The 23,086-nt window shown below is 39.6% G+C and overlaps 1 protein-coding gene across 1 annotated transcript in view; it reads left to right on the top strand.

Annotated features, from left to right (window-relative positions):
- CAMK4 (calcium/calmodulin dependent protein kinase IV) overlaps positions 1–23,086 on the top strand; it is a 139,224-nt gene that overhangs the window by 85,468 nt on the left and 30,670 nt on the right. Inside the window, 1 exon segment of the mRNA XM_010405731.4 lies at positions 5,435–5,507. Within this exon segment, the coding sequence (XP_010404033.1) occupies positions 5,435–5,507 (73 nt within the window).

Below are 23,086 nucleotides of genomic sequence, written 5' to 3'. Positions count from 1 at the left end.
ATTTCAAATTTTAGAGTAACTGTTTAGATTAATTAGCATAAAACTAAGTGCAGTTACAAATACGAATTAAGGCAGGAAAGCAACAGACTTTACCTGCTCACATTTCAGGCAAGAGTGGAAGATGGGTAGAGTGACCCACGTGGGAGGGAAGCAGAGAAGAAAAAGCTAAGAATAGGAGAACTAGTGCATGTAGAGCATGGGGGAGGAAAAAGTAGGTTTGTTAAAGTGGTGAGATTTCAAATTTTCTTGATCAGAAGGAGTCGTGAGTGCATGTGGAGTTTTAAAAAGCAGGAATATTCATTGTACTGTATTCTGATAGCAATGAAAAGTAAAAGAGGCTTTGGTCTCAGGATCAGTGGTCTCCACTGAAAGTTTCAGGCATTGCTGCAGTGAGAGGCCTGGAGTAGCTCTGTGGAGTGGGGAAGGATGTTCACCCTTCCTCACTCTTAGCTGAGAGCTCTCACTGTAACAACAGCAGAAAGGGCTGACTGGAATTTAAGTTGCTGCCAGCCTTGCACGAAGAGGTGTCTGCTATAAGTGACTAGCCCAGTGTAGCATCTTCTGGCACTGGATGAGTCCTCTCCAGGTTCCTGGATGGTTTTGATTCCTTTTTATACCGCTGCAGCTGTGTGAGCTCTCTTTCTCTTGCTGGACTTGAAAAAAGCTTTCCATGGCTTCACACAGTTACAGTGAATTAAAGCATAATACCAGGAAGAATGCCCCAAAAGGAGTAAAATCTTTTACATGGTCCTCCCAAATTACACTGTAGGCTGCGGGGGTTTGGTGAATGCTGGTAAGAATTTATGCATCTGCAGATGTAGACTCTGATGAAGATGCACATCATGGAAACATAACAAACAAAATACAAAGAGCTGCAATTCCATGGTAGAGAGGCTGCTCTGAAAACTGTCTGCAAAACTGAGGAATTTATACTGAGAGAAAACTTCCAGTGCTCACAAGAAACAGAAATGCTGGAAAGGCTGGCTGGAATCTGGCAAGAATTACTGCAAATTATGAAACACTTGAACACATACATGTGTTTGATGATGGAAACTGCCAAAATTTCAATTATAGGAGAGCATGCATCCCCAGAAACACATTATGCCATTTCCCCAGGCTTGCTGGGCAGTGTGATGCTAAGGGTGGTTTTGCTCACTGCTAAATCTGCTATAGCCCCATTACCTGGCAAGGCTCTTCCACCTCTGGGCAGCAGCAGCAGCTGAGAGAGCATGATAACACAGATTTCTGCGGGGCACCTGCGCCCTGCAGGCAGGCAGAGGTGTGTCTCAGCACTGTGGGACTGGGGCTGTTCCCAAAGGGCATCTTCATCTCTGCTGGCGCTGGGAGAGGGCAGTGAGTAGGGAAAGTATTTCCCAGCTCCTCTATATAGGAAGAGGCAGATTTATCTCAAACATGATTACATGTTCCTGGAAAGACAAGATTGAGTCGGATGGTGCTTTAGAAGAGCCCTGGCTTGCTGTCCATCTAGTAGACATTCTGCTAAATGTGTGTCTTGCCATATACAAGTGTAAACAATTGGATCAGCATATTCCAATAAATGTGTGTGCACGATCAAGAAAAATTGATCCTACACAAATCGGCATTGCATTTTTGCTTGGTCTAGAATGTCTTCATTTTGAATTTGTGTCTTGAATTTCCTGGATGCTTGCAGAACCAAAATTAGTGTTTTTCCAAGCTTTTTTTTCTGGTTTGACTTCAAGCAGATCTGGATTCCCTAGTGTCTGACTCATAGTTTTTCTCTTTAGCACTCTTTTGGCCTACCTGGCTCTTTCATTTGCACATCAAAGAGAGTATTCAATTAGTTCCTTATTGCTGCTGCTCCTATCTTTCTGTCCTCTCAGCAAAGGTTTAATCTTCCTTCGCCCATGGTTTTGTTAAAGATCATTTTGTAAACTAGGTATAAATAGTTGGGATTTGCTTCAATAATAGGGAAATAAGATATTTCTGCAGGTTTCCTTCCTATTATAGCAAATAAGGGCAATGAGTCATTGTTAATCTGCAGGCTGAATTTGAGAAATCCTTTTACAGAAGACTCCTTGGTCTCAGGTAGGAGTGTTGCTGGCTCACCTACCATTTGTCTTAAGTAAACTATCGCAGGGAGGATGCAAAAAAAAAAATGCAAATGATCCCCCAGCACTACTTCGTGACCTGAACTACAGGATAATCCTCTTTCAACACTCCTCCCTACTGCCTAATAGCCAGGTTTTAGTTCTAAAGCAGAGAACCCTCAGAAATAAATGTACATCTTTATAAAGGGATATGTATTTTTTTTTCATTTATTGCTGTCAGAAGATTACATTTTCTATTTGCTAGATTATTATTTATTGAGAGTAAGTTTCCTATTCTCAATAAGTCTGAATTCTAGACTTCTGGAAAACTGGAAAGTTAACTGCATGTGACATAAGCTGTAATTGGCTTGCCAGTGCATGTTATTCACATGTGGCATTAGCAGATGGGTCCACTGCATTGCACAATATTTCTACAGCTGTTTTTAATTGCTCTCCAGAAATATGGGTCCACAGTTCATTACATTTATTTATTGTAAAGTGTAAATTACAAAGCTTCATCTACAAGGTCTGTGTGTTTCTCCTGCTATGTGTTTAATATAAATAATGAGAGCAGCATGCTATCCTTACCAGCACATATTGTGTAAGTTAGTGTGGACTCGTCAAGAGGGCAGTCTTGAGCATCTCTGATTTTTCCCTTGTTTCCAGTGGTCACGAAAATAGAGGGGTTTTTCTGCACTGGCTGGGCATTTGCAGGAAGCTCCTCTTTTTTTTTGTTTTTGGTGAGTGGAGGAAAATACAAAGAAGCAGAATGCATTTAAGGGATTTTTTTTTTTTCATTCCCCTGGTTTATGTATTTGAAAAAGATAGAACAAAGACTGAGTTACCACACCGTAAAAAGACAAAGTTTTTGGATTAAGGGAGAAATGCAAATTGAATTGTAACTGCATTGCTTTGTATTTCTCTGATCTTAGTCTGAGATGTTTTGGAAAATCAGGGTATTCTAAACACTGTTCAAAGCCTTAGAACCTGCCTCATGTATTTCTGAGGTCAGGTGCACAGGGTTATCCTGCACCTTGTAGACTCAGTGCATGGGGCAGGGTGGATGCTACAGACAGGTACATCTGGCTGAGACTAAAAATTTCATTTTAATTAAAAAGTAGGAGGAAGCAAAGCCAGTATATTTGGGGGAATGAAGACTAAGCAATAGCATCACTGGGGCTCAGATCTCAAAATGTAATCTAACAGAAGAGGATAATTCAGCCTGAAATGTCTAAGGAGTAATCTAGCTTTCAAGCATAATGTAGCATTTTATTGTGTAATTTGTGGGTTTTTGTAACCCCTTTCCTATACTTCAGGGTAAAAGCCTAATACAACGTCTCAATGAGCTTTGCTTCCTTTTCCCCTTATGGTGATAAGTTCTAGTAAAGCTCTCCCTAATGGTGTAAACAGATGATCAAAACAGGGGAAGGGTGAAGGCACAAAAAAAGCAAAGGTATTTAAGCAGTGCATACGGCATGACAGCTAAAGGGTTGCCAAAAAAAACCAAAGAATCCAAATCAAACCAGCTTCTAGAAATAATCCCAAGCAATTATGAAGCAAAGAAATCGTGGTGAAATAGAAGATCTGCTTGAAAGGGATTATTTGCTGTTACTGATGCCACTTGAATAGACTCAGTTCTCTGTGAATTGTGTAAAGGTAAAGTAATTGTGGCTGATTGGGAACATACCTGTGTAGACTGCTTTCCACAGTGCCATGCTCGTTGCCTCGTTTGTGGTGGAGTACTACCCTTGCATTGTTTCTTACCTCTAATCACTTGATCCTCTAATGAGCATAAAGTAATGCTTTTCCTGTGTAGGTCAGTCAACACCTTTCCTGTCAGTTTTGTGAAGCTGTGACAAGCTGCACTGGTTGTAACTCAACAGGAATCTGTTATTTCAGTAAAAGGAAGTGATAAAAAGTTACTGCAAAGCAGGAGCGGTGGGGAGAAAGAAGGATAGCTTTCCTGCCATCATCAGAGCCTTTTTATGGATCTTGGGGCAGAAGGTCTTTTCAGTGACTCCAGACATTAAAGGTTCCTTGCTGTGCTGCTTCATGAGGATTTTAGGATATTGTTTCATAAAACTGGCTTGTCTGCTTGCAGAACATAATTTTATAAAACGTCTCATAGGCACCACAGGTTCTGTTTCTAGACAACATCTATCTATGTTTTTTTAGGCTTTGAAGAATTAATACGGTAAAAATATCAAGACTTCAGATCAGAAGTCTAACCTTTCAGGTAACTCTCTGAGGGAGAGTTATTGTAGCTCACAAATACTGTGCTCAGTTAAAAGCATTAGTAAAAAGATTGTTGAGTGTCTTAAATGGAGTGTTAGGATATCTTAATAGATAGATCCTTCTTTTATTAACTGCTTGTATGTCATTGTGCAAATCTGCGTCTACTGCTGACTCTGTAAGAAAAAGTAGCTTTTCTGAAAGAAAAAAGTGGCTTTGGTTGTAATAAAAGTGTGTTTCTCTGCATACAGCATCCCCAGTTTTCTACTGATGGGGTATGGATACAAATATTGCTGCTAGCAAGAATTTTTCTTGCTTCTTCCCAGTCCCGTGAGATACTTTTCTCTCTCACGGAAGATATTAGCAGAGTTCTATAAACTATGAACACCTGTGACCTTGCAAACCTTTGTTTATGGTACAGTAGGAAAATATTTTGACAATGGGTGTTTTAGGATTTTAGCCAATCACCGCAAGGGGTGGCTGATCCTTTGTCCAATTAGACTATGAAGAAAAAAGTCTATAAAAGAATTGTAAAATAATTAATAAATCAATCTTGCTGCGCAATGCCTGCCTGCTGGATCTCTCTTCTCCTCCCTACCACTGTGGGACACCATGATAATGGGGGAAAAAGACAGTTGTTCAGCCCATCACACTCGAGGGATAATTTGAAGCTAGTAAATTTTTACGCCAACCTTTTCTCTTGAATAATTCAGACCTGTGTGTGCATAGCATAGTGCTGGTTTTTTATAACTATCTAACTAACTAACCAATTAACTAACTAACTGGGGAGAGGGGGCTTAAGTTAAGTATAAAAGTGAGAAATCAGTTCCTAAATGTTGAGTAGTTTTATCTTTCAGTAATTCAGATTCCTTGACTGTCAGAAAGTTCCAAAAACTTTGAACTGAATGTGTACATATAGTATGAGCATCTTATCCAGATGATATTTTACGTCCTGTCTTTCATTTAACTGGGAATCAAAGGTAACTTAAATTGCAAAAGGGTTGTTTTCTAGACTCTTGGGAACAATCCACTGTCATATTTAAATTCGATTTCTTGCTATCTCATTTTTGAAAAGAAGCATCTACCTTCACTGTTTATTCACCTTAAGGCTTAATTGTTTATTTTTTCTGCAGGATTGTGGAAAAGGGATATTACAGTGAACGAGATGCTGCTGATGCGGTCAAACAAATCCTGGAGGCAGTTGCTGTGAGTATTATCTGGTATCTCATGTTCAGCACCTGATCTTTAATCCGTGGTGGCTCAGTAAATACTTGTGTTTGAAAGAGGCAGTGTGCACAAGTTTCCTCCTACAATTAATTCCATATTGGTATTTTTTAAGGTAATGAGTGGCACTTTGGAGAATTGCACTTCAATCAGAATGACAGTACTATTGAGAGAGAGCAGAATAATAATTGCTGCCAGTAGGTTGTGCAGTTTCTAATATAACTTCTTCCTCTATATGTTTTGTGCTTTTCAAACATTGGAATTTTTTATACAAAAATTTCACATTCTGTTACTTAGAGAAAGGTATACAGATTATTGAGGAAGGCTTCTAGTGTCTACATACAGTATTTCTGTGCATTTCCTGTGCTTCTTAGTCACCTGTAACTCTTGAATCTAATTTCACACCAGATGTTCTCCAAACCAGCAATCAGATACTAGGGAAACACTAAAGAAATTAATTTGTCCAATGCTCAGTGTATGTGTTGGCACTGTTCACTTCCAGTACAGAAGAGAGAGGACATGTTGGACAAGAAAAAAGAGAGGTCAGCCCGCAGGGCTCATTGGAAGGATGTTAGTGGTGAGGCAGGTTATGTACAGGCCATCCAGAGAGATTCAGTGTGAAAGGAGCTGTCCTCAGGAAAGGACTGGTGGTGATGACTGACATCTGTGGAAGGTGTCTAGAGAAGAAGAGATTACTGGTTACAGCAGTAATTCTGTTAATCAGAAGGAATAGACCAATCTGGGCATATACCTGGGATGGTAACAAAATACCTCAGTGTGAAAAGTCTCTATAAATCATGGTTTAGTATTATTTGTGAGCCTGTCCACACTAAAAAAAGATGTGAGAACTGGTGTTTACTCCACTAACTGCACTATACTGCAAGACCACGCATGTTCACTTCATGGTCCTTTCTGAATGATCTGATGTCTACTGTATCAATCTCATCCAAAGAAATTTAAATTATGTATTTTGTAGCACATCATAATGCGTTTGTATAAACTTTTAAAATTGGCTCAGATTATTATTTTATGACTAACTTTTTCTTACAATTGAAGTGTCCCAGTTAAGATAGCTCTATGTTACTTAACAGTCTTTTACAAAAAATGATGATTTACTTTTGCTGAAACATGTTTCAGAAGGTGTTTAAGCTCTTTATTTTAAAACCAGAAACTAGAGAAAATTCTTCGCCTTCTATGAGTTGTAATAGCTTGGCTGAAATTAATGGAACAGTGATGTATGAAAACTGAAAAACTAATTTTAATATAAGCAATAATTAGGATTTTTATGGTTCCCTGTACTAGATCCCTAATTAGGATGAACTGTATTGACTTCTGCTCTTACAGCTGACACTGAATATCTAAGCCAAGGCTGGAAAAGCTGTGGAGGTAGCAGTTACCAGCTTGGGATCTTGCAGCCCAGCTGAAGTACTCTGATAGATCGGGGCTATGAACTTGACAGAATGGTGTTTGTGAGCGGGAGAGGAGTTATTGTTAGAAACTGGAAAATGCTGCTGCAACAGCATAATCTTTTGAAAATAAAAGGAAATGTGTCCATAGATCATTCCTAAAACCAAATATTTGTACAATTTGTACAATAGGCAATGCCAGTGAATATTTTTCTGACAATACATACGCTTTTTGACCTATGAAATTTTTATAAATTGTTCTTTGACAAAACAGCATCCAGCCATCCTTTTGCTGACTTCCCTTGAACTAAATATTTTATAAGTCCCCTGTTCAGGACTGTTGCTCTAGTCATGGATTTGTCCTTGCAGTGGATCATTAACATGAGGAGGTATTAGGTCTTCATACAGAAACTGTTTTTATGAGACACGTCTAAAGAATTTAATGAGAAGTGTAGAATGGAATTTTAAAAGCACATAAGCATTTTTTGTTCAATTCCTTTTGAAATTGTTAAAGCAAATGGACTACTAATCCATAAAGCTTCTAGGTCTGTCTGTTTTCTGTAATACCTGAATACCTGTAAGCCCAGCTCTAACTGGCCTACCAAGAATTAATCAAGCAACCAGAGTAGCACACAGAAAATTAATCTGAATCTTCATGTCACAAACCATCATGAATATATCAGACATCTGTCATCCCAAGATCAGAGAAAATAACAAAAGCAGTACTCCACATTAATTTTGCCTTTTTTCATGAGTTTCCTTTCTGCTGTTTACATCTGATCTGGTGTTCCCAGACGGTGACTGTATTTGCCCTTAGTGGGAACAAATTACATTTTTTTCTCTCTTCTGCATTTTTGCCTTTGCCATTACTCTTTCATTGTTCTTCAAGCTGGGAGATAGCTCCATTCATAAGATAAAAGGCTTGTACAAAACTAGGTCAAACCAGTGTTCATCCCTTTAGCTCTTCTGCTGTGCTGTTCAGAGCAGGTGGGGAGGTTTTTTGCTACCTGACATCTCAACACAGGGAGATGAGATGGAATCTTTTCATTCCTAAAGTTTCATTCCTAAAGAGGAGGTATTTAAGGGCACTTGGCATACCATTGTAATTTCTCTCATAAAATGAGTTGCATGCAGTGTGGTCTTCTTGCGTGCTTATTCTAGTAGCAGTTTTTCTTTTTTTTTTGGTAATGAATGTATTTCTGCACGCAGATATCCTGAGCCCAGATCTTCACTGGGTATCTTGCAGAATGAGTTATTGCTGTTTTGGTATCCAAGTAGTCCTCGAAAGATTGGTCACAAAAAGAATATTGCACATTTCTTTAAGAGATATCTATTTTTTAGCTGGTCATACTTCATAAAATTACACTGTGTCTTGGGGTGACCTTATGATGTGTATCCCATATGGCTGCCCTATGCCAAGAAATTAATTTTTGTGCCTTTTTATGCCTCTAAACTGAGCCTGAGAGGGGGAAGGAAAAGCTGAGCAAAACTTTTTCAAAGCAGTTTGCAGCTTGTTCAAGGTCACACAGAGAGAGCGACTTTTTTTCCAGCTGCAGCAGGGGAGCGAGGAAGCACCCGGCTTGCTGCTTCCTAGTCAGCTTTTGGCCAGTTGTTTCAGTTTCTTTTTCTCCAGAGAGAGACTGAGAGTTGAACTTTTTTTCCTTCCCTGGAATTTCGGATTTTCTCCCTTTTCTGCTGGACTGCTTCAATATCAGAACACATCGGGAGGACTTTCCACCGGGCACAGAGGGCCTGGCCCTGGGCCAAGCCCCAGCTCCGAGGAGACCAAAGGGAGGACTCTGACACTTTCCCAGGTTTTTTCTCCACAGCGAGAGATTTTATTATTTAGCATTATTTTCCTTTTCCCATGTGTATGTTAAATAAATAGTTTTTATCTCTTTCACTTTCCTTCGAGGAAAATTTATTTTTTCCCGAACCTGGTGGGGGAGGGGTGGTGACCTGCCTTGTCTCAGAGGATGTATTTCTAAATTTGGCTAAACCAGTACACACCGTTTTGTTTTGGTTTTTTTTTTAATGTGTACTTTCAAAATCTTACATTTATCACTAAAAATAAATGCTCTTCCTTCTTACCTACTCCGCATTAGTGTCAAAGGGATAACTTTCTGCTTAGGGATTAAATTACTCTTTTCAATATATTTAAATTTGAAATTTTGTATAGCAGTTTAGTTTTTGTATTTAGGGTATTTACTAGCATACCTACTATATGTAGTTTTCAACTCATCCGTACGTCTCTAAATTAATTTCCCACCAAGTTTTACAATAATTTGTTTTCTTAGACTGCCCATTATCTTGTCTAGATAGGAACATTTTCCTGAAGTTATATGTGGGACTCCCTCCGTTCCTATTTTTTAATTTAAATTTTCAACCTCTTCAAGCTTCATTATAGATCTGAACCTCTGTTCAGTTCCTTGTCATCTTAAATTCACTGGGAGCATGTTGAACTCTCAGGATGATGGCAAAGCCTGAGGGCACTTAAGTAACTTACAGGTTTGGGAGAGAAAATCTAGATTAAAGGTTTCTATTCATTTCAGAGAATTTTGATCTGTCCAATAATGAACTGTATGCTAGCAGGCAAGATGTAGGTACTATGAACATGCAGCTTGCAGGTGCATTTTACAAACTCTGAGGCATTAGTGTGTCTGACAATTAGAGTTTAGGCCAAATGAGGTAATCTAAAGACAGGATGAGACTCAAGCGTATTGATTTAGATATTTGGGGGTTTTGGCATTCAAAGAAAACTGTACAAGAGATAGAGATTATGCAGAGGTTTCTGTCAAATTTCCGCACGTTCACGTGTTGGAGGAAAATAACTTTAAGGGATGGGACTATGCAATTACACGAATTTATTGTTTAAAATAACAAACGCATCAGTCGAGGTGTGAGATTTTACAACACCTCCAAGTAATGGCAACTAGTCACAAGATTTAGGGTTACATCGTAATTTATAACTTTCTAATCCAATAGATACTTAAAACGACACTTTGTTTTAGATTAATGACCTATCACCTGTGGCACTTCTCACTGCAATGCAGCTATGTCTTCACCAATAACTGCTCATGTCATGTACACACAGATGTCTCTCTTATACCATCTACATTCTTAACTTAAACTATGTAAAACCACACTATTATATTTTAAAACCCTTCACCAAAACACCCAGCGTACAATTTTACTTATAAGAATACAAGCTTGTAATCCTTTTGCTTAAAGTCTATAAATCTCTGTCAATTAACTAGTCTCTTCCAGGGTTGTAAATCAAAGCCTCCTGTAATTGCAGGAGTTTCTATTCCTCTGCCTCACCCTCCTTTCCTTTTTTCTATACAGTCATTGACTTAGTTCTTTCTGGAGATAGAGACAACAAATGGATTTTAGTTTTAGCCACCAGGTACAAGGTAAAATTAATTGAGGTGTATTTGTCACAGGCTTCTGAAATTCTGAGCAAGGCAAACGTGTTACATTATCAATACATACTTAGCAAGGGCTAAAAAGGCATGCCATAAAAAAGGATAAGAATTGGGAAGAAACCTGGAGCTCAGTTCTGTAGAAAATGAAGTTAAAATTCACAGAAGAGACTGGCAGGGCTGCCTAGGTATTACAACTGAGGATAAAGACTTGTTTAAAATAGTAGCAAAATTTGGGAATACTCCTTGTAGGAAGAAGAATCCTATGCTTGATTGAAGATATTGAAGAACTATTCACTTCATCTCTTTAGAAGATTTTGCAAAGGATTCTCATTTCAGCAGAAGAGGCATTTGAACCTTCAGATTTCTCCCCATTCACTGATGAATCCTGAGTGTTTTCCATCCTCCCTCTGGCAGTAGAGAGTGGCTTTCTGAGTCTGTTCCTGGCATAAGTGTTGTTATCCATACGGATGAAGTTAAGAAAGAGCTGGTGTTCTGATCTAACAGATCACAAAGCAGGTCTAACCCCTGCTTTTCTGATGGGGAAGGAAGGGGAAATGTAAAATTCTTGTGTTTGCTTGAAAGCGGAATTTCAGAAGCTTGCAGGTTTAGGCTGGATTCAGTGTGTGCTTTAACTGTGTGACTGTTACTAAGAGGAGAAATGTTTGATACTGTAAGAAGGAATTTGCTAAGGATTATGATGTTGTACTGTATTCCCTGACAGTATGGTCCACTTTGCCATTCCCATTCTAACACACAGGCTCACAGCCTGTTTAAATAGCATAAACCCTACTTTAATAGTGGTCTTATTAGACTGCAGAATAAAGAGGTTCTAGCAATATTTCTAAAAAGGACTTCCATAATAAAACATGCCTCGTAAGCACAATAAATCCTGTATATCAAGGCAGAGTGTCAGACATAGAGGAGGAATGAAAATAGGGGAGAATCTATTGTTTGCTTGCATTGTATCTTATAATTGCAGTGAAGGCAGGCAAGGACTGATGGTTGGACTGATATCAGGATGTGTTTTCCAGGTCAATTACATTCATTCTTCCCTGAACTGGGAGCATTGCCATAGGCGTGGCATACAACTTAAGGACTTGTAGTAAGAAATAACAACATCTGTCCATCCTAAGGCATTCTTGTTGGGTTTTTATTAAATAAAAAATAATTTCTGTTTGATCTAGTCTGGGCACAAAATGTTTCTTTCTTCAAGATTTGTTTGTGAGGCTTGAAGGTGAATCCTTTTGGAGAAGGGTGGTTTAACACATCATGTACAGAGATGACTCCATGGAAGCTGGGAAATTTTCTTGGCCTCTTCTTCCATTTGGTGACAACATTTTAACAGGGGCTTCATCAGTGCCCTGGGACACTGTTCTGTCACACTGCTGTTAAGAACAAATAAGCATGTAGGTAAACTGTCAAGTTATGTAAGAAACCTATTGAAGTGCTGCCACTGCCTGGGAGAGAAATGCATTTCTGTTTCAAATGTGCTGTTTCTGAAGCAATGTTCAATAATGGTCCCACACACAGGATAATCTGCTTAGAGGGTGAAGGCATTTTTAATGAGTAGGTTCATAATTTTGCAAGCTTATATTTGATTGTTTTTCTTTTTTGTTGCAAACAGATTTTAAACTATTTTTTTCTTGTTATCAATGTACTTAAATTGTGGGGAGGGTAACAGACTGGGACCTATTATCACACTAACTTGATTTATTAGCACCTTGATTCAGAATTATTTTATCAAAAACATTTTTTGAGATCTGTTTTCAGCTGAGTACAAAGTTCCTTTTGCAGCGCACCTACTGAAGAAGAGTTACAGTCAAAGGAGCCCAGCAATGCTACCATCAGCAATGAGGAAATGAGGGTATTGTATTTGCTATTATCACTAATAGAGGAAATGGAGTGAGCAGATTTACTGTATTACAGTTAATGTCCAGTGCAGCAAAAAGTCAGGGTCATATTTGCCTAATTGTTACTGTTTTATATTATGCTTTCATCTTAGTAAGCTGTCCTTCTCTTGTTTTGGAAACACGTCACTACAGTATTAATTTTGGAAAGTATTTGGAAATAACAATGAAAGTGACTAATTAGCACTTGTTTTAACTCTCAGCACACCACAAATACAATGCCAAATGAAGCTGTGTTTGAGTCAATAGCTGCTACTTAGTCCAAGAGACTGACATTTGCAGGGAAATTGTTGTCTGAGAACTGACTGGGGACTCAAGGATTTGACCTTTTCCCAATTCATCTCAGGGAGATGGGAGATTTACCTGCACCTTCATTTATAAGACAGATTGTTGAAAATATTGTGTGAAGAGAGTGCTGACCCCGTCCAAAGGCTGGGTCTATCTGCCTGATTCACTGATTCTTGAGGCATTGTTTGATGATGGCCTGGATGTCTCCTTTAGAGGGGGAATAGCACAGGAAACAAGCTCTGTGAGAATCTGAGTCCTGTCTTTAGACAGCCACACATTGCTCTTCTGTACGTTACCCAGCACATTGTTAGCAATTAATAAGCACAAGAAAAGGAAGAAGACTACATTTGTCTCAGACCTTACACTGCTAATAGTCCTTTTATTAAAATAATTTTTATTGCATGTATTTTGCAAACTGTAATGCAGGTATAGGGCATCCAAGTACCTAGGGGATACACTGTACACTCTGCATCTCCAAAAAGTACGTGTTGCTGTATGAGCCTGGCAGGGCTCTGAAGGCTTCTGAGCTGGAGAAGCTCCTAAAGCATCCTGAGATCCTCACATATTGTGTAGAAACAGTAAAAATTAGCAGCTGGATCCTACATAAAGAGTCAAGAAGAATTGATGAGAACTGAGGAGGTATCAGTAATTGCCCTAGAGAAAAATACCAAAGCAGAAAACCACCCAGCTGTGCATGAAAAGATAGAGGAGAATTGTTAACTGGCACTGCAGGAGTGCCACCAGTAACTGCTGCCCTTCATCTTGATAAAGTTATAGTGGTGTGGACACATATTACAGTATTTCACTAAGGACTGAAAGCTATCTGGTTAAATGTTACATTAAATTCCCTAAAACCTCTCTGAGGTTTGAAAAAATGTAGAGTTTTAATGAATTTTACAGAATCCTGTGTAGTGAGAAAGGCCTGAAAACATCTGTGTATAAGCCTTCCCCCATCCCCTGGTCCCTGCAGTAGGATACCAGGCAGAAAATTGCTTACCCAAGGAACTGGCACAAAACAGAAGCACCTTTGTAGAAGTCACTGCTTTATCCCCAAAAAGATTTACTGAAGCCTAAGGAAATCCTTTTATCCAGCCCTCCAGGACTGTGTTTTTCTGTTTCCTAAGCCAACTGTGCTTGTAGGACAGGCAAGGGCAGTCTTGTCTCCTTGTGTCTTCCTGTTCATGCATCAGTTAATGATGGTAAGGAATAAGGACACATTGATTTCAGTAGCAAATTACAGGGGAACCTGTGAAATGACGGACAGCTGCCAAAAAATTACTCAGTAGTATTATTATAGCCTTATGCAATTTTGCATCTCAGATTTCATAGTACTAGACTGACTAAGATATCAGCCTCTTAGCGAGACAACTGTTCGCAAAACTGCATTTTTTTCATTAGGTTGTATGGAAACTTATTAGAACCCTCATGCCTATGATTTGAAAAAAATGCTAAGAGAATTTCTGCCCTCTTTGGGGGAGATTCCGGACATGCCAAGGAGTTGTCACAAATGAAGATTGACTGGCACTGATCCCTCTTAAACAGGCAATGTAAAAATTTATCAGTCATTGTTTCAGTTCAGTGGCTCTATTTCTGTGGCCCGGATATCATGAGTGAATCAAGACTCCTCATTTAATCTCCCAAGATTCCTAACTGATCCTCTGAAACATAAGCAACTGTGGATAGTTTGAACTCGCAATGACCCTGGTTTTATCCCTTTTCATTTACTCTTTCCTGATGATTTTTATGTCTCTGAGTGACTGGTTTACATGATGTTGTTACACTATTTTGCTGGCACGTGTAGAATGTTTTCTGAAGCCTTTTACCTTCACTTTTATTGTTTCTATCAAAAAATCCAGGGAGTGCCTAGACTTTAAATTTCATGCAGTCCTTCTTTTCAGTTGAACTTTACACAGACTTCTGTGTTGGAAGAGCCAAATCCTAGCAGAGGTGAATATTGAAGCCAGTGTTTTCAGGAATCAGCACCACCCCACAGTTACCACTTCATTAGATCCGAGTGCATGGTGGTGCATTTTACTTCATGAGCTAGAAACAATGAGATCTGATACTTATAAGAAACAGGGTGTCTCCTTTGTTCAGGTAGTTGGTGATCAGGGCTTTCTTCAAGAGATGTGTTAGATGGTGCCTGAATGAAGCACCATGAATGGTAGTTCGATTTCTGGACACTGACAAATTTGACTGTTTGGTGAACAGTGCTGGATGGGAGGATTTCATTGTATTTTCTGCCACAAGTTCTTGTGCAATAGTAAGGATAGGCAACATCTGGAGTGTAAACAAACAGTATATTTCATTATTGAAATGTGCTTTTCCAAATACTCTGCTCAGCTGAGTCCATCTGATAAGCAGCAATAGCAGAAATTCAGCATGCTGTCTGTCAGGAAGTAAACATATGAACCTTCTATTTAATGTGTTTTAAAATTACTTCATTTTACCATTGTGGTTTCCTGTCTATAACATATTACCATACTTTGTAATTATTACCACACTTTATGGTAATAAAATATGACAATTCTGAATTATATTTTAGTAAGCAAAACCTAACTGTAGAGCTAGGTATAATAAATTACAGGGTTGCAAATTGGTCCTTTTCCTTGCATCTGACTGTGCCTGCTTCACTGGGGTTCTTATATCTTTCTGTGTAACACATTGATGCATTTTTTTTATAAGAAACTTGGAAAAGCACGCAATAAAATCTGTTAAAATTATGTCCTTCATTTAAAAATCAAGATTTAATCTAAAACTCCATAAAGATTTGATAATATGTGGTATGGAACATTGTTGCCAACAAAAAAAGTCAGCATGGTTTTCTGTGCAGTTACAACTGCCCTGGAATAAGTTTGCACTTGTGGCTGTCTGGAAGGATGAATAATTGAACAAACTCAAAAAAGAGAAACTTGACAACTCCATGTCTCTCATAAATAAGAGTTCTTTCTTCCTGAGTCCTGAGAGGGTGCTTCATTAAAGTGTCTTTAGTTTGAGCACCACATGAGCATTCAGATATATATGGATCAAGTATCTTGTCTTGTAGCATTTTCCTTGATGATGGGACTAAAAAGATCTCTTCTGCTGGCTGCCTGATTTGTTCCACCTAGTGAGAGAGATGGTTGGTTACATGTTAGTTTCTTGTAAAATGTATTTGAAGTTATTCAATAGTACAAAAAATTGTTAGTTGGAGGGAGAAGACTGACTCCTTACATCTTCTTCCTAAAGAAAGAAAGGGTGGAAGACAAAAATAATGCAGCAGATGTCCTCAAGAGGAGATCTGTGCAATCCGGTTTTACCTCCCGTATTTTTTTCATCTCAATCCTAGGTTTTGCTTCTGAGACCCTCCCTCTGATTTTGTTTCTCATTGGAAATCCAGAGTAGGGAGGATCAACAAGCAGGCAAGTGCTGGTTCACTGCTGCAGGAAGACAAGGTACTACAGATAGCTCTGTGCCTGTTGAGAACTGACAGCTGCTTGGTGCAAAGACACCTTCTTCACCTCAGAGAGCATCTTCCACCTCTCAGTGGCTGCTTCTTCTTCAGGTTTACAGGGCTCCCACCACCATGTGCAGGAGCAGAGGGAGGTTCCTGCCCTGCTCCTGCCAGTGCAGATGCTGTTACAGATGTGCATGGGCCAGGGTCTGCCAGCATCTTTGCCTCCTGTGCAGGGACTGAGGGTTCCCCTTCATGCCAGGTGCTTTCCACAACTCCCATTCTCCAAATAGGGCAGCAAAGCAGTGCCATTTACTCTACACCCAGATTTGCTATATTCATTTTGTAAATCAAGTGTTCTGCTGTTCACATGCCCATTGGTAAATCAAACAGATGAACCTAAGCCAGGGGTTTTTTATAGGAACTACAAAGTTTCAGACAAAATACTCCTAACAAATCAGAGATTATCTCACTATTTTGAAGGATTCAACTGGTTTTCTGAGAAAGCATAACTCCTTGCAGTAATTTTGAATGTATGGTTGTCTAGAAGGGCAAACCAACCAAAAGACAAGTTAATAAAGCCACAAATAAAATTAAAAGTTTCAGTTTCTAGTAAGCTTTGAATTCTCTAATCAGATAGTGTGAAGAAAAATCTGGTAACATGTAGAGAAACCAACTTAAAGACAAAATCTGATATATTTTGCTTTTAAATACCTGTGTTGTCACTGAAATTTGCAGCAAGGATAAGATCCAGTATGTCACTTGAATATAAAATGACCATTTCCAGCCATATATCTTTTGCAATTGTTTCCATGTGAGACTGAAGGATAGCTCCTGTGTTGGGTTGTCACTAGTGTTATCAGTGAAGGTGTTCCAGCGACCACTTTCCTAAGCTTAACTACAAAGTAGGGGTCTGTGAAGGATCCCCTGCTTACTCAGGTACAGACCTTCTTCCTTTCCAGACTTGCTGCATTTTCCCCTTCTCTGCTAATCCTAAGGAAGCAGACGGAAGCAGTTATGCCTGAGCAGATCCTTGAGCACGTGTTTCAGGAATGCACGAAAGATTTCAATAGTTCTGTTTTAGTCATAAGGAAGAAATGTTTAAATAACATGATAAGGGTGCTTTCCAAACTATCAGATAAAATAAGTGGAAGAGTGATATAGTTGGGTTAACATTGCTGCAAGGGGACTGGTTGGTAAATAGAAATTGAAATAGCCAGCACAACGTGTCTCTTTTGCAGGTCTTTTTGAGGTCTGTTGCAGGTAACCCAGTAATCTGAGTTCAGATCACACATTGGGACTGTTCCATGGTGCACCTGTGCTCTGTGGCTCTCATCACACCTCAGGCTTTGGAGGTGATGGGCAGCAGCCTGGCATTGGAAGGGTGGCCTTTGCTCCTGTGTTCCCACTGCCACATAGATGTGCAAGACATAGCCTTGGGCTGCACAGCTCCCCATGCTCCTGCCTGTGCCAGCTTCCTCAAAAACCCAAATGCCAGTGATGGCTGGATTTAGATCTGTAACTCAGATAATGCTGTCTTTCCCAGAAGGCCTCTAATGTATAAAAGCAAAGGTTCATGAAATGCTGTCACCCTTCAGGTTTGATGTACTCAATACGATGTTACACAGAATGGGCATACAGCTCTTTGAAAGTAAATTATTCATCCCTTACTATATTACTATTTTACTTACTGTTCTTCCTGGACTTTATTTTCCGTGACCTTTTCTCTTTATTGTTTCTTTATAATTTCTTAGAATTGTTTGCTTTCTGCATGAAATACAGACCAATGTATCTAAATAGTGAAAAGTCATGGACCAGTTCATAGTTTTCTGTCAGTCTTCAACTTGACTGATATGCTTAAAATCACAGAGCTGATGTCTTTGATCTAGGCTAAAGAAGTGAGGGCTTTGGTGGATCGATGCCACGTTTGTCCCTGCTGGGTCCCTCATGGACCGCTCAGGTGGCACTCTCCTGGCACCTACATGTGCACACAACCTCACCTTCACAGGTGGTTGCGAACAGCCGCCCACACACCCAGTCTGTGCACGAACCGGAGGCAGAGAGGTGAGAGGAGGTCTCTGCATGCAATTCTGAGGCGTTTAATGGCAACACACCCGAAGGGAATAGAGGCAAGAAAGAACCACCAAACCAAAAGCCCATGCCAGTTTTATCCTGAAAACTGCCAAAGGCGGGCAGAGCATCCAAAACCAATGGTCTGAGGGCTAGGGGGCAGAGGCAAGGTTGAATGGCATAACAGGGGCCAATGGGAAAAGGGATGGGAGGGGGAGAGAGGCAGTGACCAGCAGGATCTAGACAGCGGGAGAACTTTCTAGCACAGTGTTGTAAGAAGAGAGCACTTTTAGAGCAACTTGGGGGGTGTAAAGTGGGCTTAGCCACTGCAATACTAGGCAAAGAAAATTAAATTCTTTAATATGGTAGGGCACAGCTAAGCAAAAGAAAAGAGGTAGTCACTGGGCTTTTGTTTTCAAACACTAGCAATCTACCTTGGAGAGCTGAGTTTTGTTACAGAGCTGTGTCCAATGTGTTGTACACTTGGCAAGGGCCTTTGGCTGAAATCCTTTCATGCAGCTTTGGACATATAAGAAGAAATGACATGAGACAAATAAGGCTGATCATTAGGCATCCCTGCCGGACCTCCCACCAGCTACCACAAGAACAAACCCCTTCATCACAGACCTTCCCTAAAGACCAGCTAAAATGATCTCTGACACAGCCCCCATCAAAATTCTCATCTGCAGCCAGAATTGATGAAAAAAACCTGACAACCCTTCAAATATGAGACCCTTAAGACCCCGCAAGAGCCTACTCATCAAAAATGTTGAATGAAAAGCACTGGGTATCCAGAAGGCCATGTGTGCCTTCCAGCAGGGACTGCAGACATGTTCATCACTGCCTTCTTGACTGTTTCTTGCTCTCCTGCTGCAGCATGATCTTGGTTTGTTACCACTGCAGTGCTCAGGGGGAGTGCCCAGTTTTTTGTGATTAGAAAAAGTAGTTTGTATTTTGTCAGTATTCTGAGCTCTAAATTGCATATGGGGAAGGAGGTTATCTTCCAGGACAGGGAGATAGAATCCTTCACTACTCTTTGAGGAGTGTCAGAGACCACAGAGACCTTCTCTGTCATTCCTCCTGTAATCCTATTAATTCAGCTGCATTCATACCTTTGGATTGATCAATAAATGCAAAAGAATGAAGGATGGGAGGCCATAAATCCTCTCCAGTTCTTAGATGTCCAGTCCCTTCCTCACAATGTCCAGCATAGCAGTAGAGAGTTGCAAAGAAACATGTCTACAGTGTTGGGAGGTCAAGAATCCAGCTCTGAGCCCCTCCCTGGATGCAAAGTTTTCTGCTGAAACAAAAGTGAATGTAGCTTTATGCCTGTTGTCCTTCCCTTCCAATGCAGGTATAAGCCCCTAAGGTTATTTAGATTTGTACAGCAATTATTCACATGAGATTTGAGAATAAGCTGTAGCATCTGGCATGCTGTAGTTTCTTCATCTGCTAAAAATTTTATTCACTCTGAATTTCAAACCTAAATGGGTAAGATTTATTTCAAACACAAAAGAGTGAAATATTCAAGCAAGATTTGTGCGATATTTGGCAATGGAGGTAATTTTAAATGTGCAACATTTCATGATAATTAGATTAAAGGTTTGCTGTTTCTGTAATGACATGGACATATGGGAACTTACCAGAATGAGCAGCTGATAGTCCTTCTGTGGTTCATCTAAATAATGATTTACCAATGTGTAGAATGTCAGAGAATGTGGTGAGATAGTTCTGAAATCCTCTGTGCTTTTCTTAATACCTGTCCCTGGAAAATATAATGTACATCCTTCCTAACTTAGGGAGAAGGTTATGTTTTGTAAAGTGAGACATTTGTGCCTTTTTTTACTGATTTGCAGGGGTTTTATTAAGTTTCAGGAGGTTCAATCCCTGGTTGACTTCTAGCCCTGGTGATAATTGCTTTGAATGGAGAGTTGGTATCCATCCCTGTTGCAGGGACAGCAGAGAAGCACCAGGAATTTGAGTGTTACAAGCACTGAAACTCCTATCTCTACCCATGGTTATTCTTCAGCCGCAAGAAAAGGCTTTGATTTTCCCATTCTAGATTCATAGAATGGCTTAGGTTGGAACAGACTCTAAAGATTGTCTTGTTCCAATCCCTACCCTCACTAATGAGAATCATTTAAGTGTCCAGTTCAAGCCCCAGAAGTTTTAAAGAGTCTGTTTCTTTAAAGAAAATAGTAAACGTGATGGACATTGCACTTAGGCAGAAAGGAATTTCTGAGTGCCATTGCATTTCCATTCAGACATGTCATTGTATCTCAACCATTTGGAAAGGCACTTTGAGCTTGGTGTGGACATTCATCCCTATGATCTGTCATAAATCTGCCTTTGTTGGGTTTCCTCTGCATTTTGTGTTAATTTTGGGGGGATTTCTAAGCCGGGGAACATTGCTACCAAACAATAGTTGAGTGTTCATTCTAATAGGTAGTGTGTTCAGTTTAACAGGCAGATGAACTTATCGACACATATTGTTGATAGCACCAGTGGGCTTATTCTGTTTCTTGAGAAATCAACACTTACTTTGAAAGTAAAGAACTTAGGTTTTAATTAACTTGGAAAATTCTTTAACGTGATTTAGCCATATAGCTGTTGTCTGTATTTCAGATAAGTCTGCTCAGACCAAAGCATTCTGCATGTAAAATAAATGCAGTGAACTAAAATATAATTTTAGAAATAAATATTTAAAACATTGTTTGTTTGGCTTTTATTAAGCTTCACCTGATTTCAGCATAAAGAGAAATAGATAGAGGGAAAATGGGTGTGCTGTGAGATGTAACCTGGACACACTGGAATAAACCCAGCATCAAATCTGGGCAAAAAAGGCTGAGGTTATGCTGGGTTACCCTTTCTGAGGCTGGAAAATACACCACTCTACAAAAAGGGTGTGCACACCCTTGTTGCAAAAATGAGGTGTCACCAAGCAGATGCTCTGCAGCATCCCACTGCCCTCTTCTGGGTCTCTCTGGGGTGGGCTTGCTTCTCCAGAAGGAGGGTCCAGGCACTGGAAGCAGCAGCCATGCATGCTGCATAGCTTGGGGCAGGAAGGGTTGCTTGGAACCTCAGTTGTGCCTTGTTGGTTGATGGAAAAGAGGAAAAGAAACCTGTGTATTTCTGCCTTCAGCCACCATTGCAACAGCAGTTTTTTATCCAGGATTTGCCTTGAGAAGAAAGTGTTCTTAAAGCAAAGGAAATGGTGCCTTCAGATGTGGCTGGAAAAAAATAAATAGTGGCCTGCAGCCATTTACAAAAATACAGTTTTCTTAGTTGCCAAAATGAAAGCCTCTTTTTAGTATTTGTATTTTTAGTGTTTAGGGTTCAGGATTTTTTGGCATTTCTCTTGAAAAGAAGTGGCTTGTCTTGAGGAAAGGACTGAGATGTCACAGATTCACATATTTAAGTGTTCACTACAGAGAAGTGTATTCAGTCTCTAAGATGTGGTATGTGTAGCCTCAAGTGTTGTGCACTGCTAGGCTTTGGCTGAAGCAGGTAGAACTGTCCCAAAGACTGAAGTCCTTTAGACTACAGATTGCAGGTCCTGTCCTGAGTTTTAGAATAGTTCAGTTTTGGGAAGTATTTTCCTAAAAATATTACACATTTTCTAGGGATTTTATTAACTCGTTGTTGCATATTTGGTTCACAGTGAGTAATCATACCTCCAGATTTAATCCTTTTTGATTTCATGCAGGCTAGGCAAAGGGAAAGAAGATGCTCTGAATAGGGAACTACAAACCTATATGCCCTTTTACCAGAAAAATAAAAGCAAATAAAGCCTCAGCTGAAATAATTTTTCATCTCATTTTCAGACTCTTTTTTTATAAGATGCATTCCAGCAGAAAGCAGCTATAATGTAATACTTTCCTGGCAGCCACAGTATTATGTTATTGCATGACCTTTCCCTTTGCTTTCATAACTCTGCCTGCCCCAGCCATGTGTGGGACAGCCAGCTGCCTGCTGCCTCCTTCCAGGATGGTCACAGCTCACCAAAAGTAAATCCTGTCCTTAAAATCCTGGTCAAGGACATTATCCCTCAAGTTTAGTAGGGATTGATGTGCAGCACCAGGGACAAATGCACAGCTCCACATGGAAGTGATGTTACTGAAATGCACATTCTTAATTTTGCACCAGAGTGTAACAGGTTAAATGCACTTGCTCTCTTCTAAAGAAAATGTGTCTGGTTTAGTTTAATTCTTGTACCATGTGCTGGTGTACATTTATATGCATACAGTCATCCATGTAATGTGATAGTCTGTAACTTAACATTGCCTGCTCTCACTAGGCTATGTAGAAATTTTTTTTATGTGGAAAATATCAGCTTTTGCTCACAATTCACAGGCATACTGTTACAATTCTGTGATAAAATCGTCCAAAATCTGGGATGAGATAGCTTAAGCACAGTGACAGTTAAGATAATTAAATTTGTCAGAGAGGTAGGCGCAGTAAATTAATTATAATGGTGGAAAATGTTGGCATTTTTGTAAGTTTTCATAACATTTTTTAGCTAGTCCTGCTAAATCATATGTTTGACCGTGTGCCTGATAGTTTCTGTTACCTTGTTTGGAAACAACACTGGCTTGTATGAAACTGTTGTGACTTTGTATAATAATATTTGTCTAAACACAGTTACTCTCATCTCTTCAAGTTCAAAAAAGCTGAATGATGACTGCACCAGCTGAGGCCCCAAAGTTTTGTTCACTGATTTAGCAGGGGAAAAAATACATACCTATACTGAAAAACAGGCATGCATTACATAAAAGTACAGATTTTACTGTGATTAAATCCCCCACCCATGGTGATCATCAATGCTGCACTGAAGCCAGTGGAGTAAACACAGACATTAAATTTTGTCTTGTTGACTCCACAGTTTGGAAAAAGCATCCCTGACTTCACAGGGATGCTCACTTTTGGATCCTTGGAAGGATGCTCAAATCTGAAATTCAACCTTTTGTTTCCATTGTATCTGTAAGTTCTAGGTTTTGTGGTGTTGCCATCATAGATATATCTTGTCACAGAG

This window comes from Corvus cornix, chromosome Z (genome assembly GCF_000738735.6).
Source record: "Corvus cornix cornix isolate S_Up_H32 chromosome Z, ASM73873v5, whole genome shotgun sequence".
Lineage (NCBI taxonomy): Eukaryota > Metazoa > Chordata > Aves > Passeriformes > Corvidae > Corvus > Corvus cornix.
This window is presented reverse-complemented; position numbering and strand designations above follow the sequence as displayed.